At 46.8% G+C, this 14,174-nt stretch overlaps 1 protein-coding gene across 5 annotated transcripts in view; it reads right to left on the bottom strand.

Moving 5' to 3' along the window:
• Positions 1 to 14,174, bottom strand: part of FHAD1 (forkhead associated phosphopeptide binding domain 1) — a 164,560-nt gene that overhangs the window by 93,580 nt on the left and 56,806 nt on the right. For all 5 annotated transcript variants that reach the window (XM_055419258.2, XM_055419260.2, XM_088845339.1 and 2 more), the window contains exons 5-6: positions 6,874 to 6,983; positions 3,407 to 3,643 (exon numbers count right to left, since the gene is read on the bottom strand). In XM_055419258.2, coding sequence (XP_055275233.2) covers positions 3,407 to 3,643; positions 6,874 to 6,983 — 347 coding nt within the window. The remainder of the gene's footprint in view (positions 1 to 3,406; positions 3,644 to 6,873; positions 6,984 to 14,174) is intronic.

Raw genomic sequence — 14,174 nt, 5'->3', positions numbered from 1 at the left:
CGGGGGGACACAAGCCACTCTGCCCACCAGCCTTCCCAAGGCTATACTTTTGCATGTTTGTGCTTTGGACTTTGAGTGAAAAAAAAATTCTTTCATCTCTTACTGAAGAGATGAAACAGGGTGGGTGGTGGCGGCGGGGGCAGTGGAATACAACTTTCCCATAAAAGGTACTTGGAACACTTAAGTAAACTGTTTCTAGCTCTTCTCAGCTTAATGGGTTTATTTGCATAAGGAAGAACACACAGAGACAAACTTCCAGAAGGGAAAACATACGTTCCCCTCTAAAGACTCCAGTGCTTTTGACAGATTTCAAATATTTCATTTTAAGTGTCAGAGTTTCAGGATTTTGGGTTGCTGAAAAACTCAAGAGAGTCTTCAAGGGACTTCCCTGGTGGTCCAGCAGTTGAGAGTTCCCCTTCCAATGTAGGGGATGTGGGTTTGATCCCTGGTCGAGGAACTAAGAGCCTGTGCACAGAGAAACTAGAGAAAGCCTGCATGCACAACGAAGACCCAAACCTCTTTGTTGTTTTTACTACCAAAACAAATATCTATGTTGTCTGTAACTGGCATAAATTCCAAGATGTTCAATGTCTGTTATGCCATGTAGTAAAATGGGCCCAGAATCATAAGAAAATTAATAGTGCTAGGAGGAGTGACTGTTTCAAGATACTAATTTGGTTTCTAATTAGCCCAGGCGTATAAGAATACATGCAGGTAAGAATTTTCTAGCGATATTTCTAGGGGATCGAAGATCTTTGAGAGCAAGTCATTATGTACATGCTTTCAGGGACTAAGGAGAATGCATACAGTCATCAGAACAATAAATCAACCAGCCATGCGGCTTCTGTTTCTGGCTGAATGTTCTGCAGGCAGTAGAATATTGAAGAAGCTAAAACGTGAGTGGGTGGAACTCGATTTGAGTTCAAACCAGGGCAGCCTCTGGTTCATAGATGTCTTGTTACAAAATATTCACCTTCAGTTATAAGGAAAGCTCCAGAGGTGGAGGAGGTAACAGGATGATGAATCAGTGTAATTATTTCTAGATAATATCTTTGTAAAAAAAATTTTTTTTTCCCCCAGATATCATCGGCCACTTTAAATAATACTCAAATTGTGACTGGCTGATGTAAATTCTATAATATTACATGTCAAATATGTTTCAACTGAAAAAAAAAAAGATATATGAGAATAATTCAGCCTTGTCCATGTACCTGTGACATTAGCTCAGGAAAGCTCTGAAATGGGAGGATTACTGGAAAGGATATTTCAGCGAAACTGGGTTCAGCTCAAGAGAAGGTGCTCCTCAGGGGGTCAGCTGCATGTCATGGGAGCTGTTTGCAGCAGCGGTTCCTGCAGGACGTGCTGCCTTCAGTGTTTGCTTTAGTAATAGGTTCAAAAGAGAGTCACCGTTTCAGTGAAACACTGGAACATAAATCCTGTTTCCTGGTTTATTCTGTCCCCCTCACTAGAACAAAACAGGAGGAAGGATCATGTCTTCCTTGTTTCTGCTGAACTCACTGAGCCTGGAAGACAGCATGACACAGGGTCGGCCCCGGCAAATACTGATTGGAATGAATGGACGGATGGATAAAGAACAAACAGACATGGACCTATGAGTTTTGGAAGGTTACTAGGACCAACCTTTGCCTTCATGGAGCTGACAGTCTCCTGATAGAATCTCCTAGGTTCCCCACACAACCCGTGTCCTTTCTAGGGCACCATTTCCAGGACTGAAATCGTGCACCTAGAATCGGTTACAGAAGGGGAAGGCAGTAAGCAAAGAATCAGGGAACCGAGGCCACGTGGCTGTGGTTTTAAGCAGAATTAGGCACTGAGGCCAAAAATCATCAGTGGCCAGTTTCTTTTTTTTATCAACTATGTTGAGATATGGGCTTCCCTGGTGGATCAGCTGGTAAAGAATCCACCTGCAATGCAGACCCCGGTTTGATTCCTGGGTTGGGAAGATCCCCCAGAGAAGAAAATAGCTACTCACTCCAGTATTCTGGCCTGGAGAGTTCCACAGACTGTATAGTCCGTGGGGCTCCAAAGAGTCAGACACAACTGAGCTACTTTCACATATGCTGAGATATAATTTACGTACAAGATCAATGGCCGATTTTAAAGTCATTCCTTAAAAAAAAATTTTTTTTTTTGGATCTAGTTTCAAGAGAAAGGAACTTGACTATAAATCCAGGCATCCTGGGTGGAGAATTTTGGGTGAAATTCTCCATAAACGAAGCAGCAGCTGCCTTCAGGGTTTGATAAAGGCCTTGGTGTTTGGAACACTGGGAGGTTCCTTCTCCCCATCTCCGGTCCTTTCTGGCTGGGGCCAGGTGAGCGTGAGAGGTGGTCACTAAAGCCACAGAGCCGGGTGGAAATGCAATGTGGCAGAGGGAGCTCAAGTCACACAGTCCCCTCTCATTTTCTGTGCAAGCTGTAACAAGTTCCTGGGTATCTCCGAGCCTACCTCAGTCTCCTCATCTGTAGAATCGTATGTGTAGTCAGGGGCTTCCCAGATGGTGCTAGTGGCGAAGAACGTGCCTGCCAAGGCAAGAGATGTAAGAGACCGGGGTTCGATTCCTGGGTCGGGAAGATCCCCTGGAGGAGGGCATGGCAACCCACTCCAGTATCCTTGCCTGAAGAATCCCATGGACAGAGGAGCCTGGCCGGCCTTAGTCCATAGAGTTGCAGAGTTGGACACGACTGAAGAAGGCACTTAATCAAAGGTATTAATGGTATTGTTCTTCGCAGGCTAGGAACCTGCCAAGTCTCTCCTCCCTGGATCTGTGCTCTTCTCCATCATCATTTCCAACTATCCGGGTGGACACCCTTGGTGCTCCCTGAGGCTCCACCCGAGAGCCATCACCCTGAGTCACCACCCGAAGGCTCTGACCCCTTGTCTTCGAGCCCTGCCTGGTTTTTCTTTTTTAAATGAATTGTCATTAAAGTATAGTTGCTTTACAATGCTGTGTTAGTTTCCGCTGCACAGCAAAGTGAATCAGTTACATATATATATATCCCTTCTTTTTTCGACTTCCTTCCCATTTATTTCACCACAGAGCATTGAGTAGGGTTCCCTGTGCAATACAGTAGGTTCTCATGAGTCATCTACTTTATACATAGTTTAAGAGTGTGGGGCTTCCCTGGTGACTCAGTGGTAAAGAATCCACCTGCCAAGGTAGGAGCTGCAGGTTCGATCTCTGGGTTAGGAAGATGCCCCTGGAGAAGGAAATGGCAACCCACTCCAGTATTCTTGACTGGAAAATCTCATGGACAGAGGAGCCTGGTGGGCTGTTGTTCATGGGGTCGCATAAGAGTCGGACATGACTTAGCAACTAAACAATAAAGAGTGTGTGTTTGCCAGTCCCAACCTCCCACTCCGTCCCACGCCACTCCTCCCCTCTACCTGGCTTTTCAAGGTCTCGATTTCTCTCTGTTGGGCATCATCGTCTTGCTCCAGAACCTGGAGCTTGGGCGGGAGCACCCTCTCATTCTGCCTGGAGGCGGCTGTTTCCGACAGCTTCTGGCTCAGGTGGGCCACTTCGTTCTGAAGGTTCACGATCACGGCATCTTTGTATTTGGATTCGAGTTCGAAATCCGAGAGACGGCTGACTTCTTTTCCCAGCAGCAGAATTATTTCATCCTGGGTGGAGGCCAGATGGGAAGTTTAGTGGGTGTGGGTCTGGGTGTAAGGCTGAGCCCATTGAAAAAAATATAGGAAAAATATGGTATCATTCTCTGGGAAGGTGAGGGCAGGCAGGGAAGGACAAGGCAGATTCTCAAGGCTAGCTCTGTCATTTGAGAAAACCCCAATGAGTCAAGAACTTGGTTGAAATGATGTACTCGTATACAGATATCTGTAATGGATGTCTGGGCTTCTCAGGTAGCACTACTGGCAAAGTACTCGCCTGCCAATGCAGGAGATGTAAGAGATGTGGGTTTGACCCCTAGGTCAGGAAGATCCCCTGGAGGAGGGCACGGCAACCCACTCCAGTATTCTTGCCTGGAGAATCCCATGGACAGAGAAGCCTGGTGAGCTACAGTCCATGGGGTTGCAAAGAGTCAGACACGACTGAAGTAACTTAGCCTGCACACACATGAATGGACGTCTATAGCTCACAGGTACTACTGAGAATTATCCTTTCACGTTAAGAATAACCATCCCACTTGGGAACTTCTGTTGCTGGAAAGTTTATAATTTTTTATTTACAATATTCAGCCTAGCACACTGGGGACCTAGGAAAGGTAACTAGGAAAACAACATTCTGTTCAATCACATTCTACTTATAATGAGGGCTATTTTTTTAAAACTTAAAACATTTAATACATTCTGAAATATTTATTTTCCCTTTCCTCTCTTCCAGTACTTCCTCTCTGGCAATTCATGTAAGAATTTTTTTTTCCAGGTCACTGAATCTGGGAAGTAAATGAGATGGGAATGCTGATTATTTGTGCGGGCTGGTGTAAACTTTGGGCTGGAAAAACAACATTGCTGGCAGATTTCACCCACAGGTATAATTAACCCTGTCTTCCATCTCTCCAAAGAAAAAGTTCTAACAAAAGAATTTGTTAGGTTTTCCAAAAGTGGAAGAAAAAAAAAATCCCCCAAGCTTCTCACCAGCAGTTATCAACAAAATGTCAAGAAAACTGGAAAAAAAAAAAAAAAAAAGAATTCGCCAGATGCCTTTTCAAAGGCAGACACAAAAAGAGGTAAACAGGCAATTTCTAGGCTGGCTCATTCTCAGGGGAGCTTGCCCAGTTGGCCTCAAGACATTTCAGTTCTATGACCTAGGGAAGGACAGGATCTTAGTCAGGAGGAAGCCTGTCTGACATTGCCAGCTGCTGCCAAGGGTCTCCCTCTGGGTCCCTGTAAATGATGGTGGCAAAATTACAAGAGAGAGCACCAAACAGATTCCCTGCTCCTGGGCAGTTTCCCCCTCTTTCATCCTATTATGATCAGCCAGGAGCTTATTTATTTTTCATGCAACAAACACTCACTGGGCAGCCACTATATACCAGACCCTGTGTTGGTGCTGAAGTATAAGTTTGCAGAGGGCAGTAGACCGCTGTGGGTTCTGTCTTCCTGGTGAGTGCCACCCCCTAGCCCCCAGTGCCCTTCCTGGAGAGAGCCCAGTGCATGTGACCCAAGCTGGTCAATCAGTTTTTTCTCAAAGATTTCGCACATCAGTCACGGAGGGCGAGGATCTCTTGCCTCTTTTTGGATTACAGACCTTACATTTAGAGGCTTGTTTGCTTGAGTTTGCCTTTTCCAACACACAAAACTGGCTTTATGCAGAAAGCCAGACTCCGAGGGAGATAGAGGAGAGAGATTGGTGGTAGGACGTGTTCTGATGACAAGATTCAAGCTCCTGGATCTAGCCATACCCGAAGCTAGAAACCCTTTAAATATTCCAATAAGAGGAGCCAATAAATGCTTCCCCCTCCACCAAGCTAATTTCTTTACTGTCACCTGAAGGAGTCCTGGCAAGTCAGGGCATAAATGGCTTATAAATAGAAAAAAATTGTAACTGTGGTTGCACTATATTTCCAATTTAAAAATGGAGGCAGGTTGAAAAATGGCTGCAAACACTGTGCAGCTTTGCCATCTAGCCTATTTCCCCGCCCGCTAAGTCTGGGCTAGCCCCGGGACTTCTTTAACCAACAGAAGGTAGTGGAAGTGTGGCTGCATGATCCCCAGGCAAGTTCTTACAGGCTGTGAGCTTGTGTTCCAGCCCCCTGGGAACCCTGAGAACACTATGCTATGATGAAAAACCACAAGCAGAAAGGGGGTCACCAGTCCAGGCATCCTGGCTGAGGCTCCAGTCCTGGGAAGGAGGCCATCAGAGAGACCCCGGCTGGGCAAGGTCACAGGCTGACTGCAGTCTAGTGAGTGAGGTCAGGGGACAAGAGCAAAGGAAACTTCCAGGTCAATCCGGAGATTCGGGGGAATAATGAGTTGCTGTTTTAAGCCCCTAAGCTTTAGGGTGGCTTGTTACACAGCAAGAAATACGGAATCTGAGCCTGGCTTCTCACCTCCCTGCAACGATTCTTAGAGTCTTGTCTCAGGACACCTTTGTTGGAACCCCCTACCTCCTGAAGTTTGGATTCCATGTCTGACAAAGACCCCAGGTGGTTCTGCTCCTCACAGACTCCGAGATTTGCTGCAGGCCCAGGCCCTGGCCTTTGAGGAAAGTGAGATATTGCAGACTGCTTCTATTAGAATAATTTTCAGGTCATGTCTACAAGGAGAGAAATCCACCTGGGTCCTTCCCAGGATAGTTTGAATTCACCTCTTCTCCTTCTTGGAACCTTCCTAATTCTTTAATGAGTCTCTTTCTTTGCTCAGGCCTCTCTGACTTCAGTGTTCACTTCTTCCTGCCAGAAATGTATTTATCCATCATCACTGTTCCATCACTCGAAGCTGACCCAGTGATTACTATGTGTGCGTGTTAGAAGTACCTGCTGGGAAGTTAACTAGACCTAGATTTGAATCCTAACACTGCTCCTTACCCTGGGTAACCTTAAACAAGTTACTTAACCTCTCTGAGCTTCAGTTTCCTCATCTGCAAAAGGAGGGAGATAAAATCTATCCTGAAGATGATAAGGATTAACAAGCCAAGAAAATTTCAAGTGCACAGGACATGGCCCAGCACACAGGAGGTGCTCATTACCTTGCAGTGGTAGATGTTATTTGGGATAAAATGAGCAGTAACCAAACTTTTGGCTGAATGTCTTGGGAGCAAGAGGTGATTTCTTGGAAGTAGTTAAAAAAAAAAAAAAAGGCACTTCTAGTTGCAGAGAGCAAGAGGCAGTGGCCATCCCTCCGTGGGTCCCTCTTGCTACTTCAGCTCTGTCCTCCCCGAGATCCCTCACCTTCTCCTGCTGGGCCAAGTCATGATCCACAAACATCTCCCTGGCGGATCCTGTCCCGGGAATTTCCTCGGCCACTGGTTGTTCTGACAGATCCACGGCGTTGGTCCACACTAACACACACGGGCGACAGAGAACGCAGAGGAGACTGTAAGTTTCCCCGAAATCTTAGAGGATATCTTCAGATTAACCTTCACACTCATGAAGCTCGTGCAAGGACACCATCACAGGAATGCTGGTAGGGGAAGAGCCGCCTTTTCCTCTTCCCCAGGGCTAGCTGTGCTGATGCACTTTGATGCAGCCCTTTCCAGACTTATTTCTATGCCGCGTAAGAGCTGAGGACCTGTGCAGGTCATTTAATCTCTCTCAGCTACATATATAACATAGGGACGCTAACAGTCTCTATTGTAAAGGGCTCTGTAGAGCAGGGGTGGGCAAACTATGGCCCTAGGGCCGAATCTGGCCCTCTGCTTATTTTTTAATGAATTTACTGGGCTTTTCTCCACTGCAGTGAGTGGGAGCTGCTCTCCAGGTGTGGTGCATGTGCTTCTCAATGCAGTGGTTTCTCCTGTTGCAGAGCACGGGCTCTAGGGAGCGCAGGTTCAGTAGCTGCAGCCTGGGGGATCAGCACTGTGGCCCATGGGCTCAGTGGCTCCATAGCATGTGGGATCTTCGCAGACCAGGGACTGAACCTGTGTCCCCTGCACTTATCTACTATGACACCGGGGAAGTCCAGCTACTTTTTAAATTGAAGTCACATCTTTTATTTTTCTTGAGGTTAACCTGTTTTCCTTTATTGAACTCATTACAATACTGCTTCTGCTTTGTGCTTCAGCTTTTTGGCCATGAGGCATATGGGATCTTAACTCCCCTCAGTTCAGTTCAGTTCAGTCGCTCAGTCGTATCCGACTCTGCGAACCCATGAATCACAGCACGCCAGGCCTCCCTGTCCATCACCAACACCCAGAGTTTACTCAAACTCATGTCCACAGAGTCAGTGATGCCATCCATCCATCTCATTCTCTGTCGTCCCCTTCTCCTCCCACCCCCAATCCCTCCCAGCATCAGACCCTTTTCCAGTGAGTCAACTCATTGCATGAGGTTCGGTTCAGTTCAGTTCAGTTCAGTTCAGTCTCTCAGTCGTGTCCGACTCTCCACAACCCCATGAATCACAGCACACCAGGCCTCCCTGTCCATCACCAACTCCCGGAGTTCACTCAAACTCATGTCCACAGAGTCGGTGATGCCATCCAGCCATCTCATTCTCTGTCGTCACATGAGGTTACCCGGGATCAAACCCGTAACCCCTGCATTGGAAGGTGAAGTCTTAATACTGGACCACCAGGGAAGTCCCTAGTCATATCTTGAACAAAAACCAAAAAACAAAAATGGGGGAATTCCCTGGCTGTCCAGTGGTTAGGACTCTGTGCTTTCCCTGCCAAAGGCTCGGGTTCAATCCCTGGGAACTAAGATCTCATAGCCAACAAACAAAAACAAAAATGGATTTACATAACAGAGATTTTTCTCCAGCTTACTTTTCACTTAACAATATTAAAAAAAAACAAACAAACAGCATTTGTAGCTGTGCTTGGTTCTTTTTAAAAATATGTATTTATCTTTGGCTGCGTTGGGTCCACGTGTGGGTGAGCGGGCTTCTCTCCAGTTGTGGTGGGTGGGCTCCAGAGCACAGGGTCTTTCTACTTGTGGTGTGCAGGCTTAGCTGCCCCTCGCCACGTGGGAGCTTAGTTCCCTGATCAGGGATCAAACCCCCATCCGCTGCATTGGGAGGCAGGTTCCTAACCATTGGACCACCAGGGAGGTCCCTGTACTAGGTTCTTTTTAATGATAGCATTGTGCTCCACTGTACAACTGTACCTGATGTATTAACTAGGACCCCCTTGATAGACATATAAGCTTTCCTAACTGTTTTCTTATTAATCCCATGATTACAAGGGCTGTTTACATGACTTTTGGGGGATGTGGCATTATGTTTGGGGATCTCACTCTGAATCATATCAGACACAATTCACATCAAGACTGAATAATTTTTTTTTTTTTTGGTGTAGAAACTTTCATAAAGATTTCCTTAATTCTGCTTGTGAGATCACTTGGCTCCAAGCAGCGTATTTTAAATTTCCAACCGACTCTCTGGTTTCTGGGCAGTCACTGCACATTCTTATCTTCTCGTGAAGTGAGAAACTGATCCAATTGTTTTCAAAGGCGGTGAAACTTTAATGGGTGTTAACATGAATGATGAATGAAGCATGCACCGACGCGTTTGTGGCCATTTAGTCCATCATTTATTCATTTGGCTTCTGCATTTTTTATTTATGCACTTCAGAGTCAATGATTCCCACCCTACCAAGCTTTTAAACATGTCTGTGGATCCTAGAACCTCCAGTGGATGCAGCCTATTAAAAAAAAAAAAATCCTCTCCTGGTACAGGTTTGACTATAACATGCAGCCAAATTCCGGGCCCTGTCATGCATCAAGGATTGTCACAGGCCTGCACCTTAGTTTCAATATTCAGCATAGTGTGCTTGGTGCTATACGCGTGCAGGTTGTTTAACTTTCAGGCTAGAGGCAGTCAGATCCCGAATCTGCGGTCCTCAGTCCTGGTGTGGCCAGGCAGCACTGCATTAGACAGGCCATAGACCAGAGGCAGTTGTGCCTCCCGAAGGTCAGAAATAGGTTCTTACTGGTAACAGCGTGGCCTGTTACTTGGCATGCTGAATGCTGGAAACCAGCTCCCAGGGGTCCAATGGAGGAAGGGACTGTCTGGGCTGTGCCCCGGGGCAGGCCCTGGAGTCTGACCCTAACGGGGCGAGTGTCCAGTCTTGGCTTAAAGCTCTGGCATCTGCTGCTGTCTCTAGGGGTAACTCAAGATGCTCTGAGACCCTGCGAGGTGATGGTCAGAGGGGGATATCATCAAACCTACAGAACAGGTTGAACGACGGGATCCCTCTGCTGCAGAAGCTGTGTTCACTGAAAGTCTTTGTGGGGGCAGAACATGCTCTGAGACTTGCTTTCCTTACACCCAAGCTGGGAGGTGCTGGGGCAGCCTCCTCTCACCTGCCCCAAATGTCTTTGCAGGCTACTATTATTTATCAACACTGGAGCAGGAAATGGCAACCCACTCAGTATTCTTGCCTGGAAAATTCTATGGACAGAGAGGCCTGACGGGCTACAGTCCATGGGGTCACAGAGTCGTATACAACTGTGGGACTGAGCTATCTTCGTAGCTCTTCCTGTTTCCCTTGTTCCTATTAATATTAATTATCAAAAAGGACCCAAGGGACATGTCTGACCAAACCGATTTAACTCAGTTCAAAACAGACCCTCTTGCCTGATGGATCCTTCGGAGATCCTAGTGGGGAGAACCCCCAGGGAGGGCCAGGAGGGCTGGGGGATTGGGTGGGACGGCAGAGGTAGGGACAGAGGCACTTTAAGAAGTTCCCAGCAGGAGCTATTTGCCAAACAGCAGGGGAGTTACTTCAGTATTTTAACAACCCACTGCCTGTCCTGGTGTGTGCGTGTGAAAGTCTCTCAGTCGTGTCTGACTCTTTGCTACTCCATGGACGATACATCCATGGCATTCTCCAGGCCAGAATACTGGAGTGGGTAGCCTTTCCCTTCTCCAGGGGATCTTCCCAACCCAGGGAATGAACCCAGGTCTCCCTCATCGCAGGCAGATTCTTTACCAGCTGAGCCACAAGGGAAGCTTGCCTGTCCTGGTGCTCATCCAATAACCATCAGTCTACAAAGGGGCAGCAAGTGTGCACCTTAACAGTGTCCTATTTTTTTTTTTTGTCATTTCTTTCTTTAAATTTTTTTTTTTAAATTATGAAAGTATAACACATCTATAGCAGACATGGAAAACACGGAATAAAGTTACATATCTTAACTGTGTCTTCAAGACGTTGCTACATATGGTAAGTTCTAAAGCTGAAACTGCAATATTTTGGCCACCTCATGCAACGAATTGACTCACTGGAAAAGACTCTGATGCTGGGAAAGGTTGGGGGCGGGAGGAGAAGGGGACGACGGAGAATGAGATGGCTGGATGGTATCACCGACTCTGTGGACATGAGTTTGAGTGAACTCAGGGAGTTGGTGGTGGACAGGGAGGCCTGGCGTGCTGTGATTCATGGGGTCGCGGAGAGTTGGAGACGACTGAGCGACTGAACTGAACTGAACTGAAATAAAAGTTAAATGACAATCATGGGTAAATCAACATTTAGTTTTTAAAAATTTTAACATTTATTGAGTGTTCAGTATGCATCAGGTACTGTGCTTGGCACTTACAGGCAGGATCTGATTTTGTCTTCATGACAACCTGGTGAGATAGGCATTACTATTTCCATCTTTAGTGAAGGACATGGAAGCCTGGCGTGATACAGTCCATGGGGTCGCAAAAAGTCAGACACAACTTAGTGACCGAACAACAACATTCCTGTTTCTATTTTATAAGTGAGCGATATGAGGTACAGAGATGCCAAGTCACCTACTCAAGGACACACAGCTGGTATGTGGGTATGAGCCCAGGTTTGCTGGATTCTGAGCCCAATGTCTCCTAACTTCTATGCAGTGAATTTACTGACGTGGGAAGACGTTTATGATATATTATTGAATTTCAAAAAGCAGGTTACCAATGTTAGGTTCATGGATCCCACTATTGGGAGAAAAATTACATATAAATTGGATGCTATTTTAAAAAATTCGCCCAATGAATTTTCTGTTCTTAGTAATTCTTCTCCACCTCCCATGAGCTCTTGCCATTAAGATTTGGTGGTTTTTGGAGCTGAGGTTTTATCGCTTTGTGGGAAAGGAAGGATGACTATTAACTTAGAATGGGGTGATTTAACCTCCAGGCACAGTGATGTTTTGACTTCTGGCAAAGACTGGAGAAATTTCTGAGTATCACAGTTGGAGGGTCAGGGGGTGGGGTGGTGGTGGGGTTGCTGCTGGTATCAAGTGGGAAGGAGCCAGGGATGCTGCCAAATGTTCTAAAATGAACAGGACAGATCCCACAACAAGGAGTTATCCGGTCCCAAATGTCACCGTGCCGAGATGGAGAAACCCTGACCTGGCCTACGATAAATAAGTCCTTGGCCTTGGGTTTTCAAATAGGATTTTTCAAATCTAGAGCAAGGCAACAGTCTAACAGTAAACCAACTTTATTTGAAAACCCCAGCTTTGTTAAGAGGGGACGGGCTCTTTTCAGAAACCTCAAATATAGATGTTTTCTAACAAGAACCAGTCTAGGGGACGGAGCATAGAGTGCTCCGAAGAGTGGAGTAGAAAGGCCCAGACAGGAAGGAGCTCTCCATCACATGGGAAGTTGAAAGCCCTTCCCAGAGGACAAAGTGTCAGGGAAGTCAGGGTGAATGTACGGAAACAGATGGGATCTGGCTGGGAGGCTGAGGGGATAGAGCCCCAGGTAGATGTGAAGGCCTCTAAGCCATAGGATTCATTGTTCACTTCTCCAGGGGAGTGTACATACCTTAGAGAAGCCCCAGTTTCAACATGGCATTGGAAAAACTGATGGCAAAATCCACTGAATACAGTTGTTGCTTAGTTGATCAGTTTTGTCTGACTCTTTGCGACCCCATGGACTGCAGCATGCCAGGCTTCCCCGTCTATCACTATCTCCCGGAGTTTGTTCAAACTCATGTTCATTGAGTCAGTGATGCCATCCAACCATCTTATCCTCTGTCGCCCCCTTCTCCTCTTGTTCTCAATCCTTTCCAAATCAGTCCTTCCAATGAATATTCAGGGTTGATTTCCTTTAGGATTGCCTGGTATGATCTCCTTGTTGTCCAAGGGACTCTCAAGAGTCTTCTCCAGCACCACAATTCTTTGGCGCTCAGCCTTCTTCATGGTCCAACTCTCACATCTGTACATAGTCAAGCTGTACAAACCATAACTTTGACTAGACCTATGTTGGCTGGAGACTAGGTCATAAAAGACACTGTGGCTTCTGCCTTACTGTCCAAGACCACTTGTCTGGAGGAGCCAGCAGCTGTGTCAAAAGGACACTCAAGCAGCCTATGGACAGGTCCACCTGGTGAAGAACTGAGGCCTCGTACTAAAAGCCGTGGAGGGAACCGTCACAGAGATGGGTCCTTCAGCCCCAGGAGGGCCTCCTGATGACCACAGCCCTAGCTGAGACCATGACAGCAACCTCATGAGAAACCCCAAGCCAAAATCACCCAGCTCAGCCAGTCCCAAATTCCTGACTCAGAGAAACTGTGAGATAATAAATGCTTACTGTTGTTTTATTTTAAAAATACTTATTTATTTTGCTGTTTTGGGTCTTGATTGCTGTGCTCGGGCTTTCTCTAGTTGCAGGGAGTGGGGGCTACTCTTTAGCTGTGGTGTGTGGGCTTCTCACTGCAGTGGCTTTTCTTGCTGCAGAGCACAGGCTCTAGGGCTTGTGGGCTCAGTTGTTTCGGCTTGTGGGCTCTAAAGCACAGGCTCAGTAGTTGTGGTACACGAGCTTAGTTGTTCTTTGGCATGAGGGATCTTTCCAGACCACGGGTAGAACTGTGTCTCCTCCTTTAGCGGGAGGATTCTTCACCACTGAGCCATAGGGACACCCCTTACTGTTGTTTTAGACCCTTACATCTGGAGTAACTTGTCAGGCTGCAATGAGTAGTGAATACTGATTTTTGGCAGCAGGATCGGTGCAAAATTTAACAAAACCCCTAAAATGGTGGAGTGGTTTGGGGTGGAACAGTGGCCAGAAGCTGGAGGACTTTTGCCGAGAGCCTTAGAGAAGGCCTGTTAGAAAGTTTGTTAGTAGGAGTTCAAGGGCCTTTGAGGAGGGAGTGAGGGGAGGTTTCCAGGAAAGTGGGGAAAATGTTACTGGGGTCAAGGGATCCTTGTTAGGTGGTGGCAGAAGTTTTAATAACACACTGCCTGTCATCATGTGGGAAGAGAAGATGTTCCTGACGAGCTGACTGATCAAGCTAAAGAGAGCTCCAGGCAAGAGCTGTGGAAGGCGCACCTGGTTACTTCTTACTGCTTATTTACAGCGAGATGTGAAGGGTGCTCAGTCACTCAGTCGTGTCTCCTTGCAGCCCCATGGAGTGCAGCTCTCCAGGCTCCTCTGTCCATGGAATTTTCCAGGCAAGAAATACTGGAGGAGGTTGCATTCCTACTCCAGGGGACCTTCCTGACCCAGGGGTTGAACCCGTGTCTCTTGCACTGCCTGCATTGGCCAGCGGTTTCTTTACCACTAGTGCCACCTGGGAAGCCCACGTGAGGGGTAGAGACAGTTAAAGAAAGGGCTGTTCAATCAG

The sequence above is a fragment of the Moschus berezovskii genome, chromosome 17 (genome assembly GCF_049115385.1).
Source record: "Moschus berezovskii isolate FMDL1 chromosome 17, NW_MosBer_1.0, whole genome shotgun sequence".
Lineage (NCBI taxonomy): Eukaryota > Metazoa > Chordata > Mammalia > Artiodactyla > Moschidae > Moschus > Moschus berezovskii.
This window is presented reverse-complemented; position numbering and strand designations above follow the sequence as displayed.